This window comes from Stomoxys calcitrans, chromosome 3 (genome assembly GCF_963082655.1).
Source record: "Stomoxys calcitrans chromosome 3, idStoCalc2.1, whole genome shotgun sequence".
Taxonomy (NCBI): Eukaryota; Metazoa; Arthropoda; class Insecta; order Diptera; family Muscidae; genus Stomoxys; species Stomoxys calcitrans.
The window spans coordinates 14,117,640-14,131,686 of record NC_081554.1 but is presented as its reverse complement, the minus strand read 5'-3'; the positions used below and the strand labels follow the sequence as shown (position 1 = coordinate 14,131,686).

The window sequence follows — 14,047 nt, the reverse complement described above, 5'->3', positions numbered from 1 at the left end:
CAAATTTGGCATAGAAATTTTTTGTGGTCTAGATACAAGGCCAATTGAAAATAGGATAAATCGGATTTAGATATAGATCCCATATACATATATTTGTCCTATGTGGAAAAACATTGCAATGTCATCATTTGCTAACCGATTCTCATGAAACTAGGCATGGCAGATTCTCTTACTCCTCTTCATATTACTAGAAAATTTCATAGAAATCGGTTCAGATTTGTAGATTAGCTTCCATATAAATTCCATATTGTCATCGCCCGATATTCTCTTCTAGAGCTTTTACCAGAGCACATCTCAATCGATCTTCTTAAAAATTTGTATGACTTCTGCTTTGTGTTAATTTCATACAAACCATTATAATTGCACCCACTGTGCCACGATGTGTTAATGTCTTTTTATAGTCAATTGTTAATCGCTTGGCGATGTAAACACGAGCATATAAACAATAGTGATGATGATTTTTTAATGATTTTTTTTTATTTTTCAATTTGTGTGGCTTATTTTTAGACATTTACTAAGAGTGTGTTTGCATATAAAAAATTTTAACTACATCTAGGAGAAGTCTTAAAATTAAAGCTAAGTTTTACGAAAAAGGTGCTTATTAATTAATTAATTATAGACTTAATAGAAAATCAATGAAAGTGTTATACGATTTTTTGTTAAAAATGCAAGAAATTGTTTTTTTTTGTAATGTTTCAAGGGAATTTCCTTGGATATAAATCTTTGTTGGTTACCTTTTTTGAATCTATGCTAGAAGTACCATGTAAATGGTATGTTTATACGTATGTATGTATGTAAGTTTAAAGTAAGTTACAAGTACTATTTAGAAAATGGTTACAAAGCATCACGTTTCTAACTATGCTCTGTCGACTTGATAAGAAATAGTCGTTTTCCTTTTCTTCCGTAGTGGTCTTCCTGTTTGCTTTTTTTTTGTAGCACGACAACTTTAAATTGGATTTAAGACAAACAAATGCGCCAAGCGATGCCACTTTAAGAAAAAGACAATCACACATATTCCAGCAAGACAATAAAGCATAGTTTCCTTTTTACTAGCTTCACCTCGGGGATCAGGATAAGCTTAAAGGGTCACAGGGGGTAAGACAAAAGGCCGAGAAGTTGTAGATTATTTTTAAGGCGAAAGGGATTTCTCTGGGCTTTTGGTTAACTTTTGCAATTGGAGGAGTATTTTTTTTAGATTTGGTTTTTTTTGTTTTTTTTTTTTGCTGGCAGACCTAGGCCAAAAGATCCTGTTGCTTATTTCTTAAAGTTCGCGGCAGTGTGTGATTCTCTTTCAAATGTTGATGTCGCGGTAAGATCGTAGATGATGGTGGCGTTATTGGTGGCATATGTGGTGGTTTGCTCGTTTCCCTATAGAGAATGTATATGCAAACTCCAATTAATATCACAGATATCAAAATGGTTAGCAAAACGCTGCCCATGTTGGCAGACACCAGTTCCAGAATTGTACCAAAAGCTTTAAAAAAGAGAAAAACATACAAAAAATATTTTGAAAAAAAAGATAATACAAATAAATAAAGGAAATTAAATAAAATAAAATGAAATAAAATAAAATAAAAAAAAATAAAATAAAACAAAATAAATTAAAATAAAAAATAAAATAAAATAGAAAAAAATTAGATCAATAATACAAAATATAAATAAAAATTTCATTTAAATTTTGTCCTTATAATAAATTTCTTTGAAAATTTGGCTTTGCAGATTTTCTCATCAAAACTTTGCTTTTCGAGGAAATTTCCTTAGAAGTTGAAGCTTAGAAAAAACTTTAATGACAAGGGAAGTGTATAAGGAAAATCTTTACGACCTTTTTCTTTAGATTATTTCGTTTCTTATAAATTAAATTTTTTTATTTTATTAAACCTTAAAGAAATGGAACCTATTTTTTCCTATTTTATGTTTAGAGACTTGATTTCTGTTTTTTTTTAATATTAAAGTTATTTCAAATTCTTTGCATTGCACTTCAAAAATGAAATCAAATAAGCCTGCTATACATACCTCTTCCTGTGGGCGTATCGTATAGCCTATCATCTTCACCTTCATTACCATCAGCCTCATCATAGCCATCATGGTCACGGTCATTGCGCTCCAATATTAATTTAGCATATCTTGCAGAAAATTGTTCATTATCACCTTTTGCAGGTTCATCCTCGCCGTCTTCTTCAATCGTCTCCTCATCTAATTGCCTGTCTTGCTGTCTACCATTATTCGCCTTCAGATGAGGTGAAGTGTATAAACTTTCAGCTTTGATGTGATCTTCATTAACACCTGGTATGATATTTTCCAATATGGCCACAGCATTTGTAGTGTCCTCATCTTCATGCTCAGTGTTGTGGTCATGGTCATTGTCATGTTCATGTTGTTCAGCTGTTTGGTTTGAGCTCACTATGGGATTGTCCATTTCTTGTACCAAAGCTTCAACTTCTTCTGATGATTGTGTTGCCGATATATTTTCTTCGCTATCGTTTTCCTTTAAAATCAATTCACTTTTGTCCACAAAGCGGAAAGGCTTCAGACCACGACCCATGCGCTCCTCCTCTTCTATTGATTCATGTTGGGAAACGGCAGCAGCACCACCACGCCCAGGAACAGAAAAACTGGCTCGTACGGTTTGCATGCCAGATTGATAGCTGCAGACGACAACAAATCTAAGGGAGGAGAGACATAAAAGCGGTAAGGAAAAGGTCTTTAAATTTGTTAAAAATACCTTCTAGTGCTGTGGGTAAATATACCCAGGTTCTCTTGCACAGTTATAAAGGTCTCCACTGTGTTGGTCTCTGGCTTTACCATACTGCCACAGGCCTTGTGATCAATACGCATGACATATTTATCCTTGTCATCACTGGGATCACCTTTGATGCCGCAATTGCCTCCATCCACTACAATTTTGCCACCAAAATTCGGTCCAGTTTCTACCTCTATCTCAGAGGCATTGGGCAAACAGCGGGTGGCCTGGGCTGAAACTAAAACCATTTTGGTAAATACATATGAACCGCTATTCCAATGGCTTCTCTTGTAGGCCTTCAAGCCAATACTTACATCCTTTGGTGGGTATGACTATAGTCTGTCCTCCCAGATAATTGTTACTTAGAAAATCGTTTCCCTCCACTTCGTTTTCAAAGACCTCAGAACGTCCAGTTACCTTCTTTAGGGGCTTATTTTTGGGCAAGGAGCGCACATGAAAACTGTACTTTGTGGCCATGCGTAAATTTTCCACCTGAGTAGCAAATTGGCGCACTTGTCGACTAAAAAGCAAAAAACCCCCCCTAAGTAATTAAGAGACACTTTGAACATTTGTACAAGGTGACTTACATTTTATTAATAACCTCTAGGTCATTATCATCATTATTGTCATAGGGCGACATGGTGCCATTCACTATTTTCGATCTGCATCGGTGTGGTCCGAATGACTGCAATTCGCAAAAGAATAATTGAAAGGCTGCAGGAGGTTCAATTTCTTGACTGCTATTGGTGATGATATCCTGTGACGAAGGTACAAATTCAACTTCCCATGTTAGATTGACTGATTTGTAATTGGGTTCTCCGGATACGCTGCGAATTTCTAAAAAGAAAGAAAGAGAAAAAACTTTTGAACTAACCAATTATGATAAAATAAATATAATATTTGAAAGATCTGTTGTTGTTGGACTTGGAAATTAATTTTAATTTAATTTATTTGGTGGTTCTTATTAAAAACTCGAGAAAAGACCACGAGCTCAAATTTTCAATAAGAAACAACAAATATACGAAAATATATCGAATATTTAAATAATTCCAATTTGAATTTCATTCCATCATTTAATTTAACTTCAATTCATTCCATACCATTTCATTTCATTTGATTTCATTCGATTTGATTTCATTTCATTCCATTTAATTCCATTTCATACCATTTCATTCCACTTCATTTCATTTTACTTCACTCCATTGCATTTCATTCTATTCCATTTCATTTCATTCAATTTCATAGCATTTCATTCTATTCCATTTCATTTCATTCAATTTCATACCATTTTATTCCATTTCATTCCATTTTATTCCATTTCATTTCATTCCATTTAATTCCATTTCATTTCATGTAATTTCATGTCATTTTATTTCACTCTATTTCATTCCATTTTATTCCACTTCATTCCAATAAATTCCATTTCATTCCAATTCATTCCATTTCATTTCAATCCATTTCATTCCATTTCACTCCATTCCATTTCATTTCATTTCATTTAATTTCATTCCATTTCTTTCCATTTAATTCCATTTAAATTCATTCTATTTAATTTCATTCCATTTCAATCCATTTCATTTCATCCCATTCCATTCCATTTCATTTCATTCTATTCCATTCCATTCCATTTCATTTTATTTCATTTAATTTCATTCCATTCCATTCCATTTCATTTTATTTCATTTCATTTCATTTCATTTCATTTCATTTCATTTCATTTCATTTCATTTCATTTCATTTCATTTCATTTCATTTCATTTCATTTCATTTCATTTCATTTCATTTCATTTCATTTCATTCCATTCCATTCCATTTCATTTCATTCCATTCCATTCCATTCCATTCCATTCGATTCCTATCCATTTCATTTCATTCCATTCCATTTCATTTCACTCCAATTCATTTCATTTAATTCCAATTTGTTTGATTTCATTTTATTTCATTCCATTCCATTTCATTTCATTTCATTTCATTTCATTTCATTTCATTTCATTTCATTTCATTTCATTTCATTTCATTTCATTTCATTTCATTTCATTTCATTTCATTTCATTTCATTTCATTTCATTTCATTTCATTTCATTTCATTTCATTTCATTTCATTTCATTCCATTCCATCCCATTTCATTTCATTCCATTTTATTCCATTTCATTTCATTCCATTTTATTTCGTTCTATTCCATTCCATTCCATTTCACTTCATTCCACTTCATTTCATTTTATATTTTTGTTTCACCTCGAAATATTCGTCTATGACCCCATAAAGTATATATTTATATTCTTAGTCGTCATGATATTTTAATTCGATCTAGATATGTCCGTCCATCAGTGTGTATGTCGAAGCCATGCTAGCTTTCGAAGGAGTTAAGCTAGGCTCTTGAAATTTTGCACGGATACTTCTTAGTGGTGTAGGTCAGTTGGGATTATAAATTGGCTATATGGGTCCATGGTTTGATATAGTTGGCATACAAGCCGATCTCGGATCTTGACTTCTTGAGCCTCTGGAGGGCGCAATTCATATCCGATTTAGCTGAAATTTAGCATGACGTGTTTTTTATGACTTCCAATATCTGTGCTGGGTATGGTGTAAATCGGTCTATAACAAGATATAGCTGTCATTTAAACCGATCCTGAATCTTGAATTCTTGGGTCTCTAGAGAGCGCAATTCTCATCCGATTTAGCTGAAATTTTGCACCAGGTATTTAATTTTCACGTCCAACACTTGTGTGAAGAATGGTTCAAATCGGTTCATAACTTGATATAGCTTCCATAAAACCAATTACAGATCTTGAATTTTGAGCCGCTAGAGGGCGCAATTATTACCCGATTTGACTGAAATTTTGCACGACTTCTTGAACCACTATTTGGCGCAATTCTTATCCGATTTAGCTGAAATTTTGCACAATGAATGCCACTTTGGTCTCCAACAGCCAAACCAAGTATGGTATAACTCAAATAGCATAGCAAATCTTATTCATCAAATCAATTGTTTGCTTATAAAGAGATATTGGCCAAAAAACTTCACGAACGTGATCCATGGTGGAGAGTATATAAGATTCGGCCCCGCCGAACGCTTTTTCTTGTTTTAATTTATTTTTTTTTTTCATTTTATATTATTTTGTGCCATTTTATTTCTGAAGCTGTTGAAAATGTGTTTGCTACTGCTGGAGAGTTTAAGCGTTAAATTTAAAGGAAAAATTTATATATTTATAAAAAAAAAGTTTCAATGCAAGTTTAGATATCAATTCTGCTTTCAATTCAATGCCCGTAATAATCATGGTTTAGCATATCATCTTTGATATTCTCTAAACAGAAATCATTTGTTTTTTTTGTCTTCTCTTTTTTGATTTGGCTCAATGGTTTGTGGCATCTTGTGTGCCGAATATGCTGCAATCTATGCCATTGACATAATTTCTCTTTATCCACAACTTTGTTTATGGAAGCTCAGCAGCTAGCAGTTAAGGCCACTACGTTGCAACAACGGAAAAGTGTTGCTTGAATTTTGTTTGCCGAGATCTTGGCATCCGCCGAGCCTGAATATGAGTTGTAAAAAAAAGTGAGTCAAGACCTTCACGTTTTCCAATGGTGCTGTGCAACACGTTCTGATTCTAATACGAATAGAAGATTACTGCCACTAACTGTGGCGGCCTTCTGGTCTTGGAAGGCGGACAGACTTTACGGTTTCCTCCAGAGGGGGTCCAACACTTCATTTTTGTTGTTTGGCTGTTTTGAGAAACGAAATATAAACGTCATGATTTCCACCAGGAATCCTATTAAAAGACTACTGATGCTCTTGACAAAGCTTGGCCTGGGACAGTTGGGGGTTTTGTAAGCGGCAGCACTCCTAGCTGGCTGCCAGTTAACCTGGCACTTAGCTCGGCCATATGAAGTGATCATATATTTCAAACATTTGTATGATGTGGCCTGACTGCAATGGCTTCTGTCTGCTTGTCGGCCAAAGCCATCATTCGAAATGAGTTAGTGCTACATTCAGCGGCATCAGCAACAGCAACAGCCCACAGCAGTCATCATTTGCAGTTGTAACCCCAAGGAGCAACTGCCGCTGTCGCTGCCAAACAATTGTGGCTTTTCAAAAAATAATGGACTTGCCTGAGATTTGATAAAGAGCACATTAAGCTTTTCTAGATAATGAAAATAGAGATTGTGCTTTTTCACCTGCCTCTTTCATTCTTCAGGAAGTTGGTCAAGATGGCATGACAAAGTCTCTTACATATTCAAAGGCCTTTACAGTGCCAGCAAGTTGCCGGAAGCCAGACTATTGGCTTCTAGCAATTTAAAAAATTAAAAATTTTTCAATGCTGCTAAACGCGTCTTGTATTTTCACCTCCTATTTGATATTCTACTTCGTTTTTCTTGACAGTTTTGAAAAAAGTTGAATTCACAGTGTATTTAAAATGTTGCAAATCAATGCCTGTGTTAATTTAGACTAATATGTGGGCTAATAACATTTTGTAGCTGTTTATTAAAACTGTTTTTTGGAGGCAATGCAAAACTTATTCAAAAGAGCTTCTTGCTCTTATTATCTTCTTCTCTTGTATTTTTGCCTCCTCTTAGCTTAGAATGGTATTGAAAAAAACAAAAAAAAATAGAACAATAAGTTTATGCTTTTCAATCAATCCAACGATTTTTCTTCTCCTTTGTCGACAGTGTTGATATATAGCCATTGGTCTGTCTAACACATTCTGCATAGGCCTTGTTTATCTTGGCTTGTTTCCTCTGACCGGATTCCCAGCCATTGGCTGGACGTCTGTCTGTATTCATATGTTTCTCTGTGTCTTTGTTATGGTCAGTGGTATAATAAATGTTGTTCATTTACACCCAATGAATGAATGATCAGAGGTACTAGAAAACAAAAAGATATTAAACGGTAAATGGTTCAGGTTCCACTATCAATGTCATGGGCAACCCAGGAAGGCAGACATAGAAAAACGCGTTATAATGCGTTTTTCAAAAACAGCAAAAACAAACGCTAAAACGGATAATGCCGTGATGTAACACCATTGCCGGCAGTCAGTTATTTCACGCACTCACTCACTCAAGTTTTCCATCCCTCATTAGTAGGGGAATGAATGTTTGCTGAGATATCTTTACAGATAACATGGGTCATACATACTGGGGGACTGGGACTTACCACACCCAATATCTCATTTAAGGCGATTATTGCTGCGCCATGCCAAGCCACAGGGCAATCTTCCAATCAACCATCTAACCATCAAATGCCCACTCTAATACCGCCTTGCGTAAGTGACGCACATCAACATTGCATGTCACAGAGATGGAGTTGTACATACTATGAAAAATTCATGGAGACAATTACACATTGAGTACATCTATGGCAATCTGGGATATGGTCATACGGATGAACGCTAGGCTAAAAAAAATATAATGGGGAATGTTTTGTTGGTGGCATGAATTACTGGAATTGATGACACCATGCCACAGAGAGAAAGAAGACACGATGGAAAGTGAGTGAATGAATCATGCCGTGTACATCAATCATTGAGTGTGCCAGTGTGTCCATGTCCAATTACATGACTCCACCATGCGACATTCTTGTGATTATGTGCGTCAAAATAATTTAATAAACATTTATTCCCCAATGATTGCAATGCCCATGTTCAAGTAAGTGAGAAGAACATTCAAGTGGGTCATCTGAAATGGCACTGTGGAAAAGAAAATAGGTAAAAAGGCATTTAGTTTGACCGGGACGAATTTTGGATACCCACCACCTCGGTTGTATATGTGAACCCCCTTTCGCCACAATCTAGTGAAAATTCGATAACTTTAACACCCAATTTCGGCACGGACATTGAAAGGTCTAAAAAAATATAAGTCACAGTTGAATTTTGTATTTCAAATTTCAACAAAATCGGGTAATAAATGAAGCTTTTATGAGCTTCAGACCCTTTACCGGCATATCGGTCTATATGACAGCTATATCAAAATACAATCCGATCTTTACCATATTTGGGTCGGATGGCGGGTGGCCTAAAACTACTCAATGTTTCAAATTTCAGCAAAATTGGATAAAAAATAAAGCTTTTATGGCCTTTAGACCCTTTATCGGCAGATCGCTCTATATGGAAGCTATATCTAAATATTGTCCAATACAAACCATATTTGGGATGGACGTCGGGAGACCTAAAACTACCTACTGTTTCAATTTTCAACGAAATGGGGTAATAAATAGAGCTTTTTTGAGCTTCAGACCCTTTATCGGCAGATCGGTCAATATGGCAGCTATATCTAAATATAATCCGATCTGAACCTTATTTGGGTCCTATGTTAAGAGGTGTCAAACTACTCACTGTTTTAAATTTCAGCGAAATCGGTTAAAAAATAAAGATTTTATGGGCTTCAGACCCTTTATCGGGAGATCGGTCTATATGGCAGCTATATCTAAATATAGTACAATCAGTACTATATTTGGGTCAGATATTGAGAGGCTTAGAACTGCGCAATATTCAAAATTACAGCGAAATCGAATAAAAAATAAAGCTTTTATGGTCTTCAGACCCTTTATCGGGAGATCGCTCTATATGGCGGCTATATCCAAATATGGACCGATTAAACTACTCACTGTTGCAAATTTCAGCGAAATCGGGTAATAAATAAATTTTATGGTCTTCAGACCCTTTATCGGGATATCAGTCTATATGGTAGCTATATCTAAATATAGTCCGATCTGAACCATATTTGGGTCAGATGTCGGGAAGTCTTAAACTACTTACTGTTTCAAATTTCAGCAAAAGTTTTTATGGGCACTAGAATCTTTATCGGAAATCGGTCTATATAGCGGCTATATCGAAATATGGTCCGATTTGGCCCGTTCTTAACCAGCGTGCATCAAAAAAACGTATCTGTGCCAAATTTCAGCTCAATATCTCAATTTTTGAAGGCTCAAGAGTTATTACAACAGACGGACGGATAGACACACGGACATCGTTAAATCGTCTTAGAATTTTACGACAATCCAAAATATATATACTTTGTAGGATTGGGAATTGATATTTCGATGTGTTGCAAACGGAATGACTAAATGAATATATCCCCTATTCTACGGGGGTGGGTATAAAAATTGCCGAAAAAAATAAAGGAGGAGGTCAAAAAAGAAGACAAGTGTATCAGCGTTTTGAAAGAGGTGTGAGTCGGTCACCAACATTAAACCATTGGAAAATGGATTCCTAGGATGTAAACTCTTTAGTTTTATGGGTATTTTCATCATCTTAGAAAACGGGCCATATGGGTCCATGTTCTGATACAGCTGGTATATAAACCGATCTCGGATCATGACATCTTGAGCTTCGAGAGGGCGCAATTCTTATCCGATTTGGCTGAAACTTTGTATGAGGTGCTTTGTTATGGAGGCCACCGTGGCCCGGTGGTTAGCAAATTGCAAATTTTGCCAATGAACATTCCACTAAGGAACAGGAGCAAACTTCTCACATATCAATGAGTGCAGTCCGATTCAAGTTTAAGCTCAATGATAATGGGTCTCCTTTTTATAGCCGAGTCCGAACGGCGTGTCGCAGTGCGACACCTCTTTGGAGAAAAGTTTTATATGGCTTAGTACCTCACAAATGTTGCTAGCATAAGGAGGGGAAAACCACCGCTGAAAATTTTTTTTTAATGGTCTCGCCAGGATTCGAATCCAGGCATTCAGCGTCATAGGCGGACATGCTAACCTCTGCGCTACGGTAGCCTCAAATTTTAGCATGTCCGCCTATGACGCCGAAAGCCTGGTTTCAAATCCTGGCGTGAACATTAGCGGTGGTTCTCCCATTACTATTGCTGGCTACATTTGTAAGTTAACCCGTCATGTTAAAACTTCTCTACCAAGTTGTGTCGCTATGCGGCACGCCGTTCGGACTCATCATAAAAAGGGAGGCTCATTGATATAAGAGATGTATCCGTTGTTCCTTAATGGAATATTCATGAGAAATTTAGTAATTTAGTTCGTTTTGTTATGACTTCTATCAACTATGCCAAGTATGGCCTGAATCGGTCCATAACCTGACATAGCAACCATATAAACCGATCTCCCGAATTTAGTTATTGAGCCCCAAAGGGTGAAATTCTTGAACGAATTGGCTGACATTTTGCACAATGACTTCTATTATAGTATAGTATCAATATCTAAACCAAGTATGGCCCGAATCTGTCCATATCCAAATATAGCTCCAATAGCATTGTAATTTTTATCCAATATACAATACTTTGTTCGCCCAGTAAGTGAAGCCGGGCAAAGAACTTGACAAATGTTATCCATGGTGGAGGGTATATAAGACTCTGCCTGGCCGAACTTAGCACTCTTTTACTTTTTTTTGTTTCCTTTCCCACTGTATTTTCTTTTGTGCTTGCTTCCCCCCATTGACCCACCCTATTAACATCATCAAGTTTGAAATGAACAAATGATTCAATGTGTTATGTCAGAAATGTTTTCCTAAGTTTGTAACTAATCTCAAACACATAATGTGTGAGGCAAGGAAACGGTGAACAAAAAAAAAAGAAACAAAACAACTGTTAAGACTATGGAGTACCATTCGTTAGAAAGATTTTTACAATGTGATAGGAAACGGACAAACGTATGAACGCAACAATGCAACATCGAGTCACTTAGATGAATGTCTCAATTTGTTGGGACAAACTAAGCAAACGCTGGCTTTGACAGGTGTAACCGTTTCATTCAAATGGGGTGCCTTATACAGTTAACATTGGAAATTGGCTTCCAAAGTTTAGGATAAGAAGGAAGCCAATCTAAGAAACAGCAGGTAAATATGTGCTATATTCGGCTGGGCCAGATCTAAGGAAACCATCACCATAGATTCTGAAAAATTTACACAAATAAGCACATGTGTACTTTGCGTACCAAATTTTTGCCAAATCAGGCAAAAATTAAAACTTCTACAATAGATGCCGTAGAAGACTAAATCGTATCAGATATAGGTATAGCTCCCATATGCTCCCAATGGAATTTTAAGGCTGTAGAAGCCACAATTTTGGTCCAATATTTACAGCATATATCCCAATATGTGTGTGAAGGTTCATTAAAATCGTTCCAGATTTATATATAGCTCCCATATATATCTTTTATCTGATATACGCTTTTAAGACTGCAATTTAGGTCCCGTAGTAACAAAATTCGATATTTCATTATTCAAAATTAAAGTCTGACTAAAATTAGATGTAGGTTCTATGTATTGAAACTACTAGGTGGACTCGGTGGTTTAGGGTATAAAAAGTCGGCTCCGCCCGACTATTCCCTTTCCTCATTGGTTTAAAACGAAATGACAGGAGGTTAGGTAATGTAGGGTATACGAAAATATTCTTGCAGTTATTGCAAAAAATTTAATTTTTCCCTCCCTCATCCTCCTCATAAAAATCGCAATCAAGTCCATAAACATTTAGAACAATTTCTCCCTGGAGCTCTATGACCCTTGGTTCTTCAAATCAATGTGGAGGAAGTTTTTATTGGCTACATTTTACCATCACGTATTTTATGTGAATGTCTTCCGGGGGCCATGGTGGTGTTGATGGCAATGTGGCAACATTAAAGTACCGCTTAAATAGCAACACCAAACCTATAAAAAATTATGTTTTGTGGTAACCATCAACATTGGGCTATTGTCACCAGCAACGTGGTAGTCATCGTCATCACCATAGTCTTTATTTCCATGATATGTCTCAATAAAGTCATTATAAGAATCAGTTGAAAGGACGGACAAACCGACGGACGAATGGATGGATGTATGGACAGACGAATGGTTGGAAGGTTGCTGCATGCAGACAAGCCATCAAATCACCTGCCTTGTAATGTGTGTGGTGTAATGAAATGGAAAGAACACTTTAATCGACATTTAAGTCTCTTTCTCTCTTTATGCCTACTCAGTGTCAACGACGTGACACGAGAAGAAATATTCATTCGATGGCTTGAATTGACTTGTGAATGTTAATGGGAATGCATTCTGCTTACAAATGGCTTTTGGCCTTTTATCAGCGGCTGTGATTTTTCCTTATCCCATGCTTGGCTATGGTTATGGAAGGGAATGACCCAAAAAGGTAGTAAAAGAACTAGGGCAAGTGAGTGTAGGTTGATTTCAAAGTAAGCGCTTATTTGCATTTGTGTTTTTATCGTTTTTTTTTCGATTTGTGGACAAAGCCTATTGGGTTGGGAAAATGGCAATGGTTAAATTATATGAAAAATCATTAGCGAACATATAGAGATAAGCAGAACATTGAATAAGAACTGTTATGCTATTGGAGCTATATTCTGATTCAGACCATAAATGAATGCTGAATATTGTAGAAGTCATTGTGGAATATTTCAGTTCATTCGGATAAGAATTGCGCCTTGTAAGGGCCCAAGAAACAAAATCAAGCTAATGATCGTTTCAGACCATATTGAACACGTATGTTGAAGGTCATGAGAGAAGCCGTTGTACAAAATTTCAGCCAAATCGGAGAATTGCGCCCTCTAGAGCCTCAAGAAGTCAAGATCCTATATCGGTTTATATGGCAGCTATATCAGGTTATACACCAATTCGAAGCGTACTTGACATAGTTGTTGGAAGTCATTACGAAACACTCCGGAAATATTTTAGCCAAATCGGATAACAATTGCTGCTTCTAGTGGCTCAAGATGTCAAATCGGGAGATCGGTTTATAAGAAAGTTATCAGGTTAAGGGCAGATTTATACCGTACTTGGAACACAACGTGGAAAATTTCGGCCAAATTGGATAACAATTGCGGCTTCCAGGGGCTCAAGAAGTCAAATTTTGAGATCAGTTTAGATGGGGTCTAAATCCAAATCTGAACCCATATACCCCTTTGGCGATCCCCAACTACCTATATTAATAAGAAGTTTCTGTGCAGAATTTCAAGTGGATATCTTTATTTGTTCCACCGCTATCGTGATTTTGACAAATGGAGGGACCGACGGACTGACATGGCTAAATCGACTTAAAATGTCAAGACGTTCCTGAATATATATACTTTATGGAGTCGCAGATCAATACTTCGGGGTGTTATAAACGGAATAACTAGATTAGTATAGCCCTCATCCTATGTGGTGGGTAAAATAAGAAATCGAATGAAAAACTAGCCAAAGTAAAACAAGTAAAAATATGCCAAACTTTGGATACCCACGACTATGGATATGTAATTCATTCTATTTTAATATAACTACACAACTATGTCCATAGTTACATCCGAAAATGGACTGGTATGCATCATGTTGGATTCAGGTCATAGGAACTCTTATACAATGTACAGTTTCAGCGAAATC

At 36.2% G+C, this 14,047-nt stretch overlaps 1 protein-coding gene across 1 annotated transcript in view; it reads right to left on the bottom strand.

Moving 5' to 3' along the window:
* Positions 1-536: 536 nt before the first annotated feature.
* The window catches only part of LOC106084033 (uncharacterized), a 36,370-nt gene continuing 22,859 nt past the window's right edge, over positions 537-14,047 (bottom strand). Inside the window, exons 3-7 of the mRNA XM_059365868.1 lie at positions 3,328-3,577; positions 3,055-3,260; positions 2,723-2,978; positions 2,014-2,663; positions 537-1,474 (exon numbers count right to left, since the gene is read on the bottom strand). Of these exons, the coding sequence (XP_059221851.1) occupies positions 1,233-1,474; positions 2,014-2,663; positions 2,723-2,978; positions 3,055-3,260; positions 3,328-3,577 (1,604 nt within the window). The 3' untranslated portion in view covers positions 537-1,232. The remainder of the gene's footprint in view (positions 1,475-2,013; positions 2,664-2,722; positions 2,979-3,054; positions 3,261-3,327; positions 3,578-14,047) is intronic.